Source organism: Pundamilia nyererei, unplaced genomic scaffold, assembly GCF_000239375.1.
Source record: "Pundamilia nyererei isolate P.nyererei 1_Seehausen unplaced genomic scaffold, PunNye1.0 scaffold00040, whole genome shotgun sequence".
Classification (NCBI taxonomy): Eukaryota; Metazoa; Chordata; class Actinopteri; order Cichliformes; family Cichlidae; genus Pundamilia; species Pundamilia nyererei.
Window position 1 is genome coordinate 317,059 of NW_005187441.1, and position 19,906 is coordinate 336,964.

A 19,906-nucleotide genomic window follows, 5' to 3' on the forward strand; every position below is an offset into this window, starting at 1 on the left:
TACCCGCATGCGTGTGTAGAAGCGCGCGCGCACGTGTGTATCAATAGGTTTGCGTCCCTGCAACCGTGTGTATGTGTGCATGCATGTGCAACCCCCCCTCCTCCACACCTTGCCTCCGTAGCCTCCTCTTCTTCAATCCAAATATCCGGACTTTGGAGAAGATGTCGACCAGATTCCCGTTGCACAGCCCCTGCTTCTTACCGGGGCTCTTCCGCCGCCGGTGAGCAGTCGGTCGGTGGGCGTGTTGCTCTCTTGCTTGTCGCTTCTGCCGGATCAAACCGCTGGCGATTGCCGCTGCCATGGCTCAGCCGATACAAAAACAGCCTTGTCTCCGTCCTCGTCTCCAGTCTCTTCAGTTGTGTCCACCGGAGGGGACGGAGCGCAGACGAAACCAGACACAAACCTCCAGTCTCCGCTTTACCGGCTATAACGGCCCCATACTTCAGCCACAACGCGGTAAAGTCCAAGAAAAATAAAAAATATATATATAAAAAAAATAATAAACCACACCGCTTCACGTTACTGCATATTTTCTGCTGCCGATATTCTTCTGGCCATAGATTTGAAACGCACAGCGGTTTACCTGTCCGTCACGTTTCACCGGTCTGTCTGTCAGTCAGGGAACAGCAGCTGTCACTGAACGGCTCCTCCAAACAATCTTTCCACACCCCGCTCGTCAGTTTGTGCTCCCATGGTTAACGGGCGAGACCGGCAATTAAAAAAATATCTGAAAGACACAGCAGTGCCTCAGAAAGCAGTTGCGTCCTCTCCTCTGAAAAGCGCCCGTTTGTATTCCGCTGACTGAAGCGCGAGGCGCGCGTGCTGCCGGCGCGAGCCCATCCAGCTGTGTGCAACTAACGAGAGTCACAAGGAGCATCACCGGAAAGAGGGCGGTTTGTCTTTCACAGTGAAAGCCTCATAGCCCTCTCTGTGGTTCCAAAAGGGTTGTGCGCATTAATGAGCCACTTGACGGCAAAGAAAATAAAAATATTTAGATCATAAAAAAAGATTATTATTATTATTATTATTCAAGTCTGACTCTGTTATTCTACTCTGATTGTTCCGTGATTTAACAACCTGTTGCTGCCATCAAGGGGTCAGTTTTATACATTTTAGGAAAAAATGTCACAAATTTGTAAAAACATTTATTATGTATTTATTTATTTAAAAAACATTTAATGACTTATGCTCGCCTTTCAGTGTAAACTAAGCGTTGCGTTATTGTTAAATTTGTCCTGCAATAGTCTGATTCTTATTTACTGTAATTATTGTTTGTTTGTTTTGTTTTGTTGTTTTATTGAACCTTTAATTAATTAATTGATATATTTAATTTTTTTTCTACGCCTAATTGAGAAAAGCTGTTCTTTTTAACGCTTTAAGAAAAGCATATATAAATAAATTTAGGCTTCCAGTTCGGAAACTGTCCCGTTAAGTTATCATTTGGGGTATGTGTCAAAGCTTCAGCGTCAGTTACGGCGCTTGTTACTTTGAAGGTAATGACCGGATGTCCTCGCGTTGGTACCCTCAGGTTATTTGACGCTTGAAAGCGCGAGCGCTCTCTACCTGAAAGCACACGGCTGCTGGAGCCACGCGCCGGGCGAGCGGCCACACACGCGCTCTCAAAAACAACTGGTCATCCTCGGGCCGGTGGGGAGGAGGGGACGACGTCACCGGCTGGAGCGGCAGCAGGTGGGTTTTACTCTGAAATAAAACGCAGGTAAGTGCAAGCTGCGAACTTCTACGGTCCTTTACGCGCGCCTTAGTCCTGCTGTAAGGCTGAACCCAGATTTGTGGCTAATAATTTATTTAAAATGTTTCTAATTAAACGCACAGCCACTGTTTACGTAGGAGTTTACGGTGTCACTGTGCTGTCAGACCTCAACAAGACAGCCATTAATGCTAAACGTTCTGGTTTTAGCATTTTCGTGATTGGTTTTCAGGAAACTTAACAGCAGTAGCTGGTTTTCAATTTAGGATCTGCATACATTGCTTGACCCGTTAAGATGCAAAATACTGTTGCTATTTGGCTATAAAATCTCTCTGCAAACACTTTGGGTCTTTAAATTGTGATACATTGCAATGAGTTTAAGAAGTAGCTCAGTCAAGTAACTTAAGTAATCAAGTGAGGTACGGGTCAACTTTCAGGTAGATTTATGGTATCAGCTTTGTAAAATCTCAGCTATAGCCGAGAAAGGGAAAATTCTGGAGGGCTGTTTTCTTTTTATGCCAGTCTGGCCCTTGATTAAATTTAATTTCCCGCCTTTGATTTATATCCATTAATGTCTCAAGTGTTTTCTATGGACGTGGATATGTTTAAAGACATAAAGCACTGTGCTGGCTTCAGTTCCGCTTTTTCTTACATTCACCAGCTTCCTTCTACTTATTTCATTCTATACTGGCAAAAAATGAACAGTGCTTTAGCCAGTGAAGCCTGTTCTGCTCATTACCACCTCACATATCCCCGCTGTCTGTATTCAGCTCAGGAAAGGCTGTCTGAATGAGTGGTTTAAAAATGCAAGAGTTGGGCTCCACTGATAGCCTGATAAATTGCGGGGCAGCCTTGCCTGTGTGGTTCGCCTACAGTGCACATGCTTGTATATATATATATATTACAGGTGCAGGTTTCCGGCTGTAAGGTTACACCACGGGACGGACTACACGATACTCACCCACAATGTGACAGCATGTGGGGCAGTAACAGCTGTAACTCAACCCTGTGCGCTGACGTCACACCTCTATTTCTAAGCAGGTAAATGCACCATAAGGACACCTTACATTTAATCACCCCCCAAACAGTGAAACTCACTATTATTATTTTGAAAATTTATGTTTTGCCTAAACTTCACAAGCCTGCCTGAATCTGTCTTTTTCAGTACTGCATGTAGGTCAGCAATCTCTCCAGAATAAAGAGCTGGGCTGGGACCCAGTTGGACACAAAGAGCATTGAAATGAATTTCCCCCACTTTCTTCTGGGGAAACTGATATCAAAGAAAATCCCGAAACCGTCGCCAGTCTATCTGTCTTTACGATGAGTAACAGGGCCGTGGGGTTAGGACCCGTGGGTCTTTGAAGACGCGCCGGCTAGAACCTCAATTTTTTATCAGAGAACAACACATTTGATCAAGTTGGCACGGTGCAGTTCTCTGCAGATATGCGGCAGCAGTGATACCAACGTGTGCTTTAAATATGCTGGGCTAAACTTCAGTGTGGAGGAAAATACGCACAGCTGTAATTCAGCTTAATTTAGCTTTTGCATATTCATAATTTAACCAGGAAGCACAAGGTGCTTTTGGTGGTGCCCTGCAACCAGAAGGTGCAGTTTGGTGATTAATGGTAATTACTATACTTGATAGTATTCATTTTTCCCTGCAGGTAAATCCTTTTGATCCTGGTATAGTCTGGGGCTAAAATTATTACTGTGTTCATTTTAAAATATATATGTTTTTAATTATTCTTGGGGTTTTTTACTATAGTTTCTTTATCTTACTTTGAAAATTCTCTGTTATAAAACTTTGCAATAATAATGAAAGTGCTATCCTGTCTTAGGTCTTTTTTTTTTTCCTTGTTGTGCGGCTTCAAAAAAATGACTTTAGGGCAGTGGGATGTGATTAAAAAATAATCGGATGTTGCTGTGAGGCTTCCTGACGTCAGAAGCAGGTCAGGAACACTTGAACCAAAATATTTCAGCGCCAGAGACAGCGACAGCCCTGTCACCCTGCTTCCTCTCTCTCTCTCTCTGCATGTGTGTGTGGGGGAGTTTTACACACACACACACACACACACACACACACACACACACACACACACACACACACACACACACACACACACACACATTGTGTTTTTTTAAGAAGGTAACACAGAAATATGATGTATGTTGGTCCTCATTGCCACTAGGTGGCAGCAGAGCCTGTCTAAGCGAAGGACCAGTGCAGCAGAAGTCCTTCATTAACATGATGACTAACAGTAAGAGAAAAACTCAAATGACTGTAAAACCTTTAACGTTAATGATTTAATAAAGTCTCGAAGAGTCTATCAGATCTTTCATCTCTGAGAGATCAAACTGTGTCATTGCCACTGTGTCCTTAACATTGTCCTAATGTTATATTTAACTCTGCTTAACAGACCCAAGATCCAACAGCAGCATGACGTCGTCACCCTGCATCTATTGTCCCATTTCAGCAGGTATCTCTGAAATTTCTGGCAGTGATGACGCGCTGCCATTAAAGCATTTCTCTCTGTTTTTTTTCTCCCAGACAGCAAGAAAAAAAGAAAAAAAGAGAGCAAAGAAAGTGTTGGTGTGTACTTGCGTGAAGATGACAGGTTTTTTCTTTTTTTATCCAGGTCACTTCAAGTAAGGAAGTCATGAATAAATCAAAGCTACATTTCCATTAAAATTCAACTCCACAGCTGCTTTTTATAACATCCCAGGGAGGTGGGACACTGCTCAGAAGCTTCAAAAAGGAAAAGCCTCGCCTTCTTCCATCCACTTATTCCACTGCCCACAGCCTCAAAAAAACAAAAAACTTTACAGGGAAAGGGAGACAACACAAGATCACAAACACACCAGACATGCATAAACTATAGGATGCAACACTGTGATTCGCTTTCTTTCTAAATCCATTCAAAATCTTCTCCTTGAGAGGAAACACACTGAGAGACACTGTTATCTTCTGTCTCAACATTTTCCACACACCGAAGTGTTCTTCTCAGCCTGCTCAGAGGCAGCGGCGCCCTCTACGGGCACTAAAGGAGACTGGCACTCACCCCTCTTTCCTTCACCTCAACTTTTCCCTATCTCACTCTCATTATAATGTACTCCGTCATCCGCTGTGAAGACATTTTCATCCACAGGGATGAAAATGTATTTTTTATTGCAGCAGTAAAGCTCAAATTTGGTGGTGACTGCACTAAGCTTTTCTCACGGTTTATGTCTATAGAAGAAGAAAGTGTACTTTATTGGTCCCCTTGGGGAAAATCGCTCTCTGCATTTAACCCATTCACTCAGTGAAGCAGTGGGCAGCCATAGTTATGGTTGCTTCAAACTGCAACCAAAAAAAACCCTTTACAAAAGTAAATCTGTGGTCATTAAAGAAATTCATTGCCTCAAAAACATTAGCAATGAAATGTTAACAGAAGAAGAGTGCCTGTGACATTTTGAGGTGTTTGTTCTCAGACACAAACACCAAAGTGCTGCCAAGAAAGAGAGAAAAAAAGAATTATTGTACAGTTCTGGCAACAAACCACCAAAACTGCTCGACTACCTTGAGAGAAGTGCGCAAACATGTTGAACATGTTGGATGTGGGAGGGTGAAGCTGGCTTCTTTGGTTCTTGTAGGGCACTTTTATTTTCCTTTAGTGGCATTTTAACTGTTTTTGAACAGGGCGCTACTCCAATGAAGCGAGACCTTACTGCTTCTTGTACAGCATGTAGCAATGTTTAGGAGAATCATGTCCTCATAAGTTTGTGTTTTGGGGTCAGATAACAAGCAGCAAAATTTGATTGATACATGCAGATCCCCATCCAGCACCTTCGGGGTAAACTTGAACATTAACTTTATCACCCGGCACCCAACATCAAATCCCTCTAACGTTAAAACAGAGTTCCCAAATTAGTTATGAATGAAACAATCCTAAAACAAATCAAGAAGTAGAAGGGTTTGCTTTCAAACCTATTGATTGTTGATTGTTTCACAGTGTCCCAGTTCTTAGAAAAATCACCCAAAGTTTGAAGAGATGGGAATAAGATGGGAAATAGAGAAAAGGTTTCTGCCTACAAACGTATAAATGAATTATAAAGTTTAATTAAATTTTTGATGTCTTCTTTTGCTTTGATAACAGGGTTAATGGTTTATGGCATGCACATCAGAAGTAACTGATTTATTATCATAAAATGTGAAAATAGTGTTTTTTCTTATAATTACAATGATAACAAAAACACGGAGATTCATTTTTTAAGACATCTTGATTCCCAATTTCTGCTTCATGTGTATTTCCTATAGTTAGAGTTGGGTGTGCTGCACAGGATTGCAGGGTGGGCGGTTAAACTGTTGGCCACGAACACAAAGTTTCACTGCAGAAAAGCACAAATGGTCATAAAGCACAATCTAATTGGACACACCAGTTAAAATAACCTCCATCTGAGGCTATTTTATCAGTCAGCATTACACTTAAGGCGGTTCTCGGGAATCACTTCTTAAAAAATCTCTGCAGGTGGCGCTCTATCTGCCTGCCTGGCTCCGTCATGAGGACTACAGCTGCTTGCGCTGACTGATCTTTCTCTCCTGCTCTGATCAAAGCAACAGGTAAATAATGCATCCAAGTGTCGAGATCAAGAATCAAAGAGCTATTAATATCAGTGAGTCTGGGAGGCAGGGGAGATAAGAGAGCTGGTGAAGAGAGGATGATGTAGCGATGAGGGGATAGAGATACAGACAGGGAAGGTAACAGATGTGGGTGGGTGTTCCCCAGACGGGAGTGTGAGGATAGCCGCTCTGAACTCAGCAGGATGAGTCATAATTCGCGCTCACACACCCGCCCACATGCACGTACGCACACTCGCAGAGGCACAGGCGCGGGGAAGTCCACTGTTGCCTAGGTAACGAGTGATTAGTGACGCAGGTGGGTCTCCGAAAGGAGGGTGGGAACACCTGCTGAATGCAGAGAGGGTAACAAACACGCACACAGGCACACACACACACATCTGGCATCAATTACATTAATCACAGGGCTTTTCTGACTTTCTCCTCTCTGCTGCTGCTGCGCCTCGCTCCTGTGCGCACACACAAACACTGAAACACAAGCACATGATCACACACACGCCTATGCTGCTGTTAGACATAAGGAAAACAATCACCATTAGAAGATGCCGCTTTCTTTCTGTCTCCACTCTTTGCTTCCCTTTGGTCCTTTCCTTGTCACCTTTCACTCCTCCCCTGTCCCCATCTCCCCTCTTCTCTTATCCTCTCCCTTCTTCTCCTCATCTGTGTTTGTAACATCTCTAACACAGCGGGGAGAAGAAGAGAGGGAATGGGGGGACTAAATTATTCATTCACCCCCCCCACCCTTTTCCTTCCATCTCTGCTGTCTCTGCTGTCTCTAGCGCTCCTCCTCCTTGTTTCTCTCTGTTTGTTATACCTATTCCTGTCTCATCCCAATTTTTTTAAGCATTCAGCAGCCTCTCTCTCTTTCTTTTGCTTGCTAGCACAAAGACCAGTGAGAAACTTTGCATGTACTGGATGTCAGAAAACTCACAGGGACATGTGCATCACAAGGACAGACGCAATAAAAACACAGAGTATTTTTGTTCCTGTCATAATAGTTTGTCATTCGGGCTGTTAAAGCGAGCGTTAAAGTTTTTGAAGGAGGGTGGGGGGAATGGGTTAGGGGGATTGAGATTTTGAGGTTTTGTTATTGCTTTAAAACTTAAAATTAGCGCCAGAAGCGCAGGGTTATAAAGACACTGCAGTGACTGAAATCTCATGTTAATATCGATGATAACTCAGTGTCCCAGCTAACTACCCTCAGGTCAGTGGCTCAGCGTTTTACTGGCCTATGTACATTTTTTTTATTGGCTTGTGAAAAGGCTTTTATTTTTATATGTAAAATATTAATGCAATTTAAATAATACCATATTTTATATTATTTTACTTTTTTAATCTAATTTTTTTTACAAAAGCCTTGAAACAAAATGGTCTAGTACACCTCATGCCCCCTTGCATATTTTAATACAACTTCTGAGGGCTTAGATTTTTCTCTGTGTAGCACAACAGAGGTGCATGGAGCAGCTACAAAGTTCGCTTTTCCTCCAACTCAGAATTTGTTGATCAACAGCAAAGGTCTTAAGGTCGATTACAGGGACAGACCTGCTGTTTTGGGAGCTGGGAACACACCGATTGCTCATAAGACATTTGAAGGGTGTTTTTCTCATCTGTTCTTTATTTCTTAAACTTTCACTTTTCGGTTGTAGTAAATGTTAGTATCAGCTTATATATAGCACAGCCCATATATTTCAGGCTATTCTTATAGTGTACAAATGCTCATTAGTATGCATATTGTGTAGACGTGTTAAATACTGGTTTAGCAGATAGTTATCAAATATGCTAAACTGTAATAATAGGTAATAACTCGAAATTCTTGACATATGAAAAGAACAAATGTAGCAGATAATGTGCAAGAGATGTAAATTTTTATGTTTCTCTAAAAAGTAGAAAAATAGAAACCTAATGAAGAAAAAGGACGGAGAAACTGATCACAACAAGAGACAGAGTCACAAACACAAACATGCGTACAATGATTTGACACTCATGTTGTGCCATTACTTACAGCATTTTGCAGTCCACTGTATCGTGCATACATCATAGAATAGAAAAAATGTCTGGATAACCTTGAATAAAAACCCCTAAAAACAATAAAACACAAAAAACACACACACAATTCCCCCCTCTGTTGTCATGGCGGATTTTCTTGACAAACTTGAAAAGCAACTAACTCAACTACCCCCAAGATCAAGTACTCCTGTCTCCAAAACACTCTCACACTGATTACATAGTGATGTCTCAGTTTTTAGCTTAGCCTATATATTCCCGTGAAATGCCATTCAAAGCCTTCTGCCATTTGTGCCACTTTGAAGTATGAAGTAGTGGCAGTAAAGTTTATATCAGTCATGCCAATTTCCATAGAGTTACCAAGTGTTTATTGAAAAAGAAAAATGGCACTGGAATTACCTGAAATGCTCCAATCAGGTCCACATGTTCTTTATCTGTATGGCTGCTGGTTAAAGTAGCAGCTCATTAACTGAGAGGAGCACAGAATAACCTGCAGTCCAGTTTCCATCTCTAATTTTAGACCTTTATCTCACATTACAGATGGTATCTGATACTGTATTGGGCTGACTTAATCAAAGCTCTTGTACGAGCAAGACAAATGAAAATGGTTTATAAAATGGACCACCAGTAAAACAATCCTTCACATTATATCACATATAAAAATAGCTACATATAGGACAGTAAATAAATTTTAGCACCAAAAGCAATTCATATTTGGTGGCATGGCTTTGTTCTTGGGCCTCACCACTTTTCCATGTCCATTTGTGGCAAGCCAAACTGCAGGGAGATCAGCAGCAAGGCACAGACCAGAGCAGATATCAATAAAAACAGACTCAACACTGATTAAACTGCAGGAAATTAATAAGTGAGTCTGCAAAGAGCTTGCAGATGTAACTGTATGGGGAGTTTCAAGCACATAGGAGATTTGTCAATGGGATCCCCAAAAGGGCATCAGCTGAGCCATAAACTGATGTGCGCTGGCATTGGTTTGAGGCATTCCCATATGCACCCATCCATCCATCCATCTGTTTCTTAACTGCTTATCCAGTTTGATAGGCTGGAGCTGGGTTGGATGAACAGTTCAGCTGGCCATCGCAGGGCTAACACGCTCACACTCACACTTACGGCCAATTTAGAATGATTATAGATGATCAGAGTGACCCTAGCAGTCGAGCAGAGGAGCTCCACACAGAGCAGTGTGTTTGAACCAGCAACTTCTTGTAGCTGTGCTTACCGCTAGACCGCCAAACCACCCGAGGGTCGAATCATCAGCGACGATTTTCAACGCAAAAAAAAGATAACAGCTGAAAATGGAAGGCTTCTGAATCAGAACAGTTATATAATCACTCCAGATCTTTCCCCCCTCCAAAAAAAAAAATCCCAACTACACGAGAAGATGGAGGTGTGTGTGTGTGGGGGGCAGAGAGATAACAAGAGCGAAAGGAGAACTCCTTCAAGTGAGAGTTTGAATTAAGGAAGACGCTGAAAGCTGAGTGGACGTGGCAGAGAGATATGAAATATATATGCATTTTTAAAAAAATGCGGGAAGAAATATAGGGAATAGTATTCTCTAGCTTTCACCTGCAGTCCAGTGTTCACGAATACCTTTATCTTACATATCACATGATATCTGATGTTGTATTTGGCTGACTTTAATAAAACTCTTACAGGGATAAGAGAAAAAACTGACTAAATGCACAAAAAAGCATTGTCAGTCAGCACGTCGTGAAATGAAGTTGATATATAACCACTGCTAAATTATTCATGACCATCTGATGTCAGACACGATTTGACTCGTGTCTGTGTGTCTGCACACAATGAAGAGAGAAGAAACAAACTTGGCCACGTCCATGTCTGTCATAACATATACAGCGGGATGCAAAAGTTTGGTCAACCTTGTTAATGGTCATTATTTGCCTGTGTAAATCGTTGGTTGTTACAATAAAAAATGTCAGTTAAATATATCATATAGGAGACGCACGCAGTGATATTTGAGAAGTGAAATGAAGTTTAATGGATTTACAGAAAGTGTGCAATAACTGTTTAAACAAAATCAGGCAGGTGCATAAATTTGGGCATCGCAAAAAAAAAAGAAATGAAATCAATATTTAGTAGATCCGCCTTTTGCAGAAATTACAGCCTCGAAAAGCTTCCTATAGGTTCCAATGAGAGTCTGGATTGTGTTTGAAGGTATTTTGGACCATTCCTCTTTACAAAACATCTCTAGTTCATTCAGGTTTGATGGCTTCCGAGCATGGACAGCTCTTTAACTCACACCACAGATGTTCAATAATATTCAGGTCTGGACTGAGATGGCCGTTCCAGAACGTTGTACTTGTTCCTCTGCATGAATGCCTTAGTGGATTTTGAGCAGTGTTTCCAGTCGTTGTCTTGTTGAAAGATCCAGCCCCGCCGCAGCTTCAGCTTTGTCACTGATTCCTAGACATTGGTCTCCAGAATCTGCTGATACCAAGTGGAATCCATGTGTTCCTCAACTTTGACAAGATTCCCAGTCCCTGCACTGGCCACACAGCCCCACAGCATGATGGAACCACCACCATATTTTACTGTAGGTAGCAGGTGTTTTTCTTGGAATGCTGTGTTCTTTTTCCTCCACGCCCCTTGTTATGCCCAAATAACTCAATTTTACTTTCATCAGCCCACAGCACCTTATTCCAGAATGAAGCTGGCTTGTCCAAATGTGCTTTAGCAAACCTCAAATGTCTCTGTTTGTGCTGGAGAAAAGGCTTCCTCTGCATCACTCTCGCATACAGCATCTCCTTGTGTAAAGTGCGCCAAATGGTTGAACGATGCACAGTGACTCCATCTGCTGCAAGATGATGTTGTAGGTCTTTGGTGCTGGTCTGTGGGTTGACTCTGACTGTTCTCACCATCCGTCGCTTCTGTCTATCCCAGATTTTTCTTGGTCTGCCACTTCGAGCCTTAACTTGAACTGAGCCTGTGGTCTCCCATTTTCTCAATATGTTCCTAACTGCGGAAACAAACAGCTTAAATCCCTGAAACAGCTTTCTGTATCCTTCCCCTAAACCATGATGGTGAACAATCTCTGTCTTCAGGTCATTTGAGAGTTGTTTTGAGACCCCCATGTTGCTACTCTTCAGAGAAAATTAAAAGAGGAGGGAACTTACAATTGACCCCCTTAAATACTCTTTCTCATTATTGGATTCACCTGTGTATGAAGGCCAGAGGTCACTGAGCTTACCAAGCCAATTTGAGTTCCAATAATTAGTTCTAAAGGTTTTGGAATCAATAAAATGACAACATTGCCCAAATTTATGCACCTGCCTGATTTTGTTTAAACAATTATTGCACACTTTCTGTAAATCCAATAAACTTCATTTCACTTCTCAAATATCACTGTGTGTGTCTCCTAAATGATATATTTAACTGACATTTTTTATTGTAACAACCAACGATTTATACAGGCAAATAATGACTATTAACAAGGTTGACCAAACATTTGCATCCCACTGTATAAAGGCTTTGAATTGATTTTTAAAAAGTGCATTTCCATGTATTCCACCAGAACACAAAAGTTGTGGCAGTGACAGAAAACAATCCCTCAGATATGGATGAAGCTACAGATTTTAATATATGGATGCTCAACATATATTTCCAGCTGCACAGAACAAGGGCGCACGGTGGGAGCCTAAGCTTAGCTTTACCAATTCAGTATCACCACCAAACTTATAAAATCATGATGTCACTATTAAGTTGATTTTGAATACAAAACATACACAGACTTATCATTTAGCTAGTGAATCCAAAGTTATGGCCAAAAATGTGTTTTGTGAGGACCGTAACACCAAAATCTAAGAACTTCTTCTGTAATGTGAAATTACTCCAGGGGAATGAGGGACAGGGGGACTGACCGAGTTACAGAGAACTGACTGGACACAAGTGAAACTAATGATGAGTGAGCAGACAATTACAGTACAGAAACAGAAAAGGATGCTAAATAAGTGTGGGTATTTACCACAATAAACAGGAAATCCTTAAAACTGAAACTCCAGTTTTAAACTCACTTTTGAAGCCAGCCTCAAGTGGCTGAGAAGCTACGTCCATGTTTTGTACCTTCTGTGGCCAAAATGTAATCCCCCGCCCCCCCCGCCCTTTTTTTTCTTTTTTTTTTTGCCTGTCCCGTTTGGCTCTTTTGCCATCAGAATTATTGTCTAAAGGCAAAGAAAGATGCCCAACGGAAAAAAACAAAAAAACAAAATGTTTGTGACCACTGGTGCCTCCTCCATGTATAAGCTTCTTTTCCTTTTACAGCACATATCATTTACACATTCCCATTCACAATCCCTTTTCGTGTATTGACCCATTTTGTGGAAAAAAGTGTACCCTCCTGTTAATCCTGCTGCAGCGATGGACAGTAAAATTATTGTGTGGTCCAGAAGAAGAACATTATAGTCCTGAGCAGACTGGTCTGCAGAAATCTAACATATCTGTCAATGCTAATCCATTTACTTCAGAAGGCAAAGTAAAACTGATTTGCACTCCCCCAACCTGCACTAAACCTCAGCCCCCTACCCACTGCTCCTCCTGCCAACCGTTTGTGGACCTTTAGTGAGTAATGGCTATGATTTTCTTCTCATTGCTCTGAGAAGTTTTACATCACTGTAATTTTCTGGCCTGTCTGTAAATGAGTCAGTCACATCTCAGGCAGGTTTCACTGTGTTCACAATGCTCAGATGCTCTGGCAGAATACAAAAGGCTGGAAACTCGGGTTAGTTTTGATGTCCTCCATCTGTACTATTATACATTGAAGGTTTTGTTCTGCTTGTTGCAGCTTGAAAGACAGACAATACGTTAACTGCGTGCTCCATAATTTCCCCACTGAAGGAGATTAGAGCTCGGCTTGACTGCAATGACAGACGCCTTATTTTTCCCTAACAGTGGTTTTTTTGTTTAGCTTTCATACACGTCTGTATGCAAGGCTTACCGAACAAGACGCACAAATTACTTTTCAGTAACGGGAGCAAAGTGTATAGTTAGATAATATGACAAAAAGATAAAATACTTTGTTAAGCATTTGCTGCTCAACAATGGAGAATGTTTTCAGAGCCACCCACAGTCGTGCACACGCTGTGTGGGAACTTAAGCTTATTTTTCTCAGCAGCGGCTCCAGGCAGCCCGTAGACTGAGTGACGAAAGGTCTCATTTCAGCCACTAGGCCATAAAAAAAGTTGCTTTAGCTCACAGTTCTTTGTAGTTAGTTGGGAGAGGTGGAGTTGCCAACTAAAAGAATGTGGCATTTTAAGAAAATGATTAAATCATTTTCAATTTGTTGGCAGCAAGATGTCTTACAAAAACATGGGACAGGCCCATGTTTACAGCTGTGTAGCATCAAATCTTCTTTTAAGAACAGTCCTTAAGCATCTGGGCGCTGAGGAGACCAGCTGCTGAAACGTTTTGGACAGAAATGCTGTCCTGTTCCTGTCTGATGGAGGATTGATTTGGATTGATTGGAAATGATTTCATGTTTTTGGTTTCATGATGTGCTAAATGTTTTCAGCTAGGTAAAGGTATGGACTGCAGGAAAGCCAGATCAAGGACTCTTCTACTATTAAGCCATGTTGTTGTAATAGATGTATTAATGCACCACAATACCATTGTAATTCAGGCTTTTGAACTGAGCACCAATGACAAGCCAGGTGCTCTCTTTCCTCTTTAGACTATAGGAAGCAGCATCCATGTTTTCCACAAAGAATTTACTTTTTTTCATCTTTCATTTAACTAAAAAAATTTGAACAAATAATGTGTTTTGTGACAAATACAAAGTGCCTAAAGATATCATTTTAAATAGCTTCTTTACTAAGTTCTCTGTTATGTACAGAAACACTGGTTCATCCCTTGATTTAGGTGTGTTATTTTCTGTCTGAATTATTCATAGGTTAGTTAATTGTCTTAATAACAAGAAGCATTCCTGTGAAAGTGGTCAGGTACAAAGACTGGACTGAAAATAAATGTCCAAAGAAACAGAAAGAGCTTCAGAAAACCTGGAGAACTAGTGTCCCTAAAACTATATATCCTCTTACTAATTGCACACCGAGGTTGATCGCATATTCAGTAACACGTGTTTATCTACAGCAGGCCTGCAGCATGAGTTACCATGGCGATGTAAGTAATGAAAACCCTTTGTAACCCTATGTCAAATTGAAGTTACCTTCCTAGACCCCTAATCCAGCTTCATAGTGCAGGCCCCAGCTTTGATGCTAAACCTTTTTTGTTTCTTTGTTTGATGTTTCTACCAGAGTCACATTCCATGTTCAAAAGGGCAGAACATTCACCAGCTCAGTTATTGCACCTCTCAAAGAAAGACTTTTGGAGAGATTTGAGCCTTTTTGAACTTCCACCTCATTTCAGTTTCTTCATGCAGAAATTCTCCTGCATATGTGCCGAGGGCTCTGGCTTGCAGTAGCTACAGTATTATGCCTGCAGAGTTGTAATTTTTGGTGTGAGTTGCAGTGCAATATCCAGTTGCAGTGCCCTAAGGGGGTGTACAGTGTCTGTGTGATAATTGCCTCTCGCCATGTTTTTAATTGACGCTGACTGAGATATATGTCTTATAGTTTGTACTACAAACTGTTTGGTACGAGGCAAATTGAATTTAATTGTGATAAAAATGATTTCTTCCTTCATCTTCTCTTTTGGCTCTCAGCGAAGGCGGTCGCACTTTTCTCCTCTCCTGCCCTTATCTTCCCTGCTTAGCTTCTTATGTCCTTGTCTTCTCTTGTGTTTTTACTTACTTTTCCCTGGAACACTCTCTCACAGTCTGTTCTCTAAAACCTAAAAGAGGAATTATGGATTTGATCAACTGGTCTCTGAATGCAATTGACACCCCTTCTCAACGAGAAGTCTGGGCTCGGGTGAGCCTGACTGCTGAAGATATCTACCTATTCGGAACAAAACAGATGCTTGAAAATGAAAATGACTTTGACCCTTGAACCCCTGGACAAGACCAGTTCTTGTCCTCAAGTGGGATGATTCACTTTTGTGTTGTCTATTGTACAAGCTTGTCCTTGATAGCTTGAGGATCTCAAAGACAAACCAGCATCCATTACCAGTGTCTCTCTTTTAGAGCTCAATAGCCCCAACATATTTAAGAGGTTGACGGATTTGGTGCTGGCATGTTTAGGTTCAATAACTTGTTTAGTGTACCACAATCAAATTATTGTGTTCAGCTGGACTTTTCTGGAGCCTTTGTCATGCTTGGATGAGGCGCTAACCAAATTATGCCAGGCTAACCTCAAGGTAAAGCCAGTTAAATGAAATATATTTGCTTGCAGAGCAACATCATCCGGTGCACTGTGTAGAAGCTGGAAAAGTAGAAGCATGGCATCAGCAACTAGGGCTAAAGAAGTGGACTGAAGTAAACAGTTTTATTGGGTATGTTTTTTGTTTCTTCATTAATCTTGCGTTTCTGCCTCGTTGAGCGTGGTATAAAGTTTTGGGATCTTATGTTCCCTTGTGAATCACAATCATTTGGTCTATTACTCAGTGATTGTGATTCACTAACAGGTGAGGACGTTTGATGAATCCAAATGATGGATTTCTGTGTTGTAAACGCCCAAATCAGTCCATGCATGATTACACTGCAAACCATCAAAAAGTGTGCGCATGCGCAAATGTATTCCCCATCATCTGGACTGGACTGATGATTGTCGGTTGGAATATTTTTACATATCGCCCTACCCTAGCATGCTTGTTTTAAGTGGGAACATTTTTACACACTACTGTCTTTCTACTGCCTGGTTTATTTCATCTGTTTCTTTTTCTGATGTTCTAATTGGTAAAATGGTGAAAGGACTGTACTTGTGTAGCACTATTTAAATCAATTCAAGCATTCAAAGCACTTTCAACCACATGCTTCATTCATCCATTTACACATGCACTTATGTGCCGATGAATGCATTAGAGGTTCAGTATCTTGCCCAAGGACGCATGACTGGGGTTCAAACCACCAACTGTCCAGCTAGAAGACAACCCGCTCTGCCTCTTCAGCTACAGCCACCCTAATTCTATTAAGAATTTAACTCCAAATTCACAAAGTCACAAAAACAAAGCTAATATTCTTTGGGAGTCTCCACTTATTGCACACATGACTTAGCCTTGCTGTGACACTAAAAAGACCTCACACACAAATCTGGTTTAGACACAGTGTTACATAAAAGGAAACACCTTTTATAGAAATATGTGCATGTGGCATGTCTGTGTGTACGGTAATCCCTCTAACAATGACAGTTCAGCAGCATGGTGCATTAGCCTCTGAGGCTAACATGGGACTGCATCCAATTCAAACTGTGACACAATACCGATGTGAGAGTAAATCTCCTCTGTGGCGGAAAAAAAAAAAGGAGATTTCAGTTGAGTGAGAAAATCGGATATATCTAAAAAAAATACGCACTCTGTAACAATTCCTTTATTAACAGATTTATTTTGATAATAGCTGAAGGCAGTGGTGCAACCTTTTCATGGCCGGTGCAGAACATTTATCAGATAATAACTCAATATAATTTTTCTCAAAGCAAGTCCTTTAAAATTCTCACTTTGCATAGTCTAATAGCTCCAAGTCATGTTCGATAAAGCAAGATCCTTCTGCCCAGTTAGAGTTAAATAACAGTATGTTTAAAGAATACCGTTTCATAAAAGCTTTCACTTTACTTCAGCTTTCAATTTACTTCAGTAAACAGAGAAAAAATACAAGCAGCAGACTCTAATGCTCAGATAAATCTACTGTATTCTGCAAATCCCGTAAAGACCACAGCAAACAATGAAATTTTACAATTGACAAGCATCGTCTGTGTTCCCAAAGCCTAATGTGGCTCAAAAAGAGCAAAACAAGCGACTGCAAGAGGAAAAAACAACTTTGCAAAGAATCAAGCACCAGATGAGTGGATGACCTCATCTGTCCGCTAGATGCACACATACTGACACACCATCGACAGCTATATAACAGAGACCTCCAGGCAGACGTTAGAGAGCGACGCCTGACTTATCAATTACTACAAGAGGCATTTTAAGTGTTGTGTGCATCTAACTGTGTTCTCTGTGCTCAAGATCCAAATGCATAAGGACAGTGTGTGTCCTTTTGAGTCGTCGTGGTCAAGACCAGACACTAAAATACCTCCTAATATTAATATTATTGACGTAGATTGGTGGGATTATTCACAACAGACACATTTGTGTTATTATGCTGGACTCTTTCCTGAATTCTTGATTGCTCACATGGCACAAAACATGCACCAAAGAAAAAAGTTTGATCTTGTCACAATTTCAAGTTTACACAAGAGAAACACATAAGAACCTGCTATTTCATCTCTACACTCCCAATAATCGCTTAAATTTAACACAAAACAATGAATATATTTTAAAAACTCTGGTTTAACAATAACTTTGTCAAGGACCAAAGTCAAGACTGATCAGTTGTGATTGGCCTGTTTCTAACCAACTTTCTCAAAGTTGTTGTAAAGATCTAATGGGTGAGTTTAAATCCTCCTAAAACCTTCATAGAAGTATGTTTATGACTACAGGTATTATTGAAGATGTGTGTTTCTAGGAAGGTGTTACGTAAGCAAAGCTAGTCTTATTCTTCTGCTCTACCTCCTTTAGCAAAGAGTGGCTTACCTGCTTCAGCTTTGCCTAAAGCAGCCTTTATTCTCTTCTCCGCTACCTTCAATATAAACTCAAAGTCCATGGCGCGCACACACCTGCAAACACCAGCCCATTGGACTTACTTGGAAAACGTACTTCTTAAATTCTCTGCACCCTTCTCTCTAGTGCTACACACAAACACACACACACACACTGTGAGTGGGATAGATATGGTGATTATGTCATGCAGGGCTGTCATCAAGCAAAAGGTTAACACGGACAAGAGAAGACTAAAAGTCAGCTCGAGTATGTGACTGAGAGGTAGAACAAAGGGAGAGATATCAAGGAGAGGTGCTAAGAAAAGCTACAGACTGAAAAGCCATCAAAAACAAACAACACAGGAGGGCTTTTCAAATGTTTAGAGTCGCCTTTAATGGAAGGAAAGTTTTTATTGTCCTTTCGGCACTATTGATGAAGACCATAATGTGGGTTTGCACTGATTTGAGGTGTTTTTAGAAAAATACAGAATTCCTCCAGTCTTGTCCTTCTGTACTCGAGCAATGGTAACATTGACCGAGTGTATCTGGCAGCTCCGGCCGCACCAATTAAACATTTTTTATGTAGCCAGTCACAGAGAGAGACTGAGATGCCGTCAAGTGCCTCTCTGCTCCTTATCGTTCAGTCTGTAAAAACACTTCTCAGTGGAGCCTTTGATGCCCTGTTGCTTTTTTAAGTGCACTTGGAAAAATGTCACTGGGCGCTCATTCTCTCGTGACGGATACCTGGAGCCGAGTCCAGACACATGCGGGTGCTCCTACACCCACACTGAAACACACACATCCTCACCTTTCTTCACTCGCTCATTGCTTCATTTTGAAAATTATAGTGTTTCCAGTGCGAACGCTGCTCCACTGTAATTAACAGCACTAGCTTCTCAAACGATTTTTTGACACCCTGCAATAACTACACTTATTTACCGCCACATCTCTGCTGTCCTAACCAGGCAGAAATCTAATGACACAGGATTTGCAGCAGAACTGAGATGTTTCATAAGATTATATAACTCACTGTCTTGGCTTACAGCATGAATGAAAGCCTCCTTTTTAGTGAAGACACTGTCCTTGACATAAGATGTTAGCAGTGTGGCTGCGATCTTTATTAAGAGTGAGTCTTTTTTAAAGACATCCTAACTACATTTTTATTAGGGGTGGGGAAAAATTGATAGAGGATAGTGTTTTGCATGGCAACATTGTATAGATACAGAGACACCAAGTATTGATATTTAAATAAATAAAAATATTCTTGGAGCACTAAGAACAAGAAGGCTGACATCGAGAGCCACCATCTGGTGATAACGTTAGAAAATTCACATTAAATCCAACACTGGTCTGACTTAGCTTGAAAAACCCACCCCCTAATTCAGAGCAAGCTAACAGCTGGGTCACACAAGTCAAATAGGACAGCAACCTTCTTACAGCTACACAGAACTGCTGACTGCCAGCTGATTATATTGAATGTTTTCACATTTTGCAACTGTTTCCACCCCAGAGGTTGTTGCACACTCATGACAACTTTTGACCGCAAGGCAATTGCACAGGTCGCCTGAGAGGAGGCAACCTTGATGCAAGCAGCTGCAGTCTGGCTTGGACTGACTGCAATCACTCTCCGAGAGATTGTTGAAAGTTTGTAAAAAATTGGAGTATTTAAAATGCAAATTGCCAACATGTTGCCATCAATCTGAATCACTCCATGTCATTGAGCAGAACTTGACTCGACTGGCACCCAGCTGGTTATATTCAGATTTTATTCCTATAGTTCTGGCATAAATGTTGCATAACGCTTGGCTTGTGTCTGCAATATAAGTTTGTTTTGTTTTAACCAAAAATCTAGCCTGATTATATAAGGTGTGTGTGTGTGTGTGTGTGTGTGTGTGTGTGTGTGTGTGTGTGTGTGTGTGTGTG

The 19,906-nt window shown here is 41.1% G+C and overlaps 1 protein-coding gene across 3 annotated transcripts in view; it reads right to left on the minus strand.

Annotated features, from left to right (window-relative positions):
- Positions 1-19,906, minus strand: part of LOC102201222 (fibroblast growth factor 14-like) — a 74,009-nt gene that overhangs the window by 45,217 nt on the left and 8,886 nt on the right. Inside the window, exon 1 of one of the 3 annotated variants that reach the window (XM_005730875.1) lies at positions 17,979-18,065. The exons of 1 other annotated variant lie outside the window; for it this stretch is intronic. In XM_005730875.1, the coding sequence (XP_005730932.1) occupies positions 17,979-18,048 (70 nt within the window). In that variant the 5' untranslated portion in view covers positions 18,049-18,065. Of the gene's footprint in view, positions 1-108; positions 830-17,978; positions 18,066-19,906 lie in introns of those variants that run through there. One more of the 3 variants, XM_005730874.1, reaches the window with a different exon arrangement.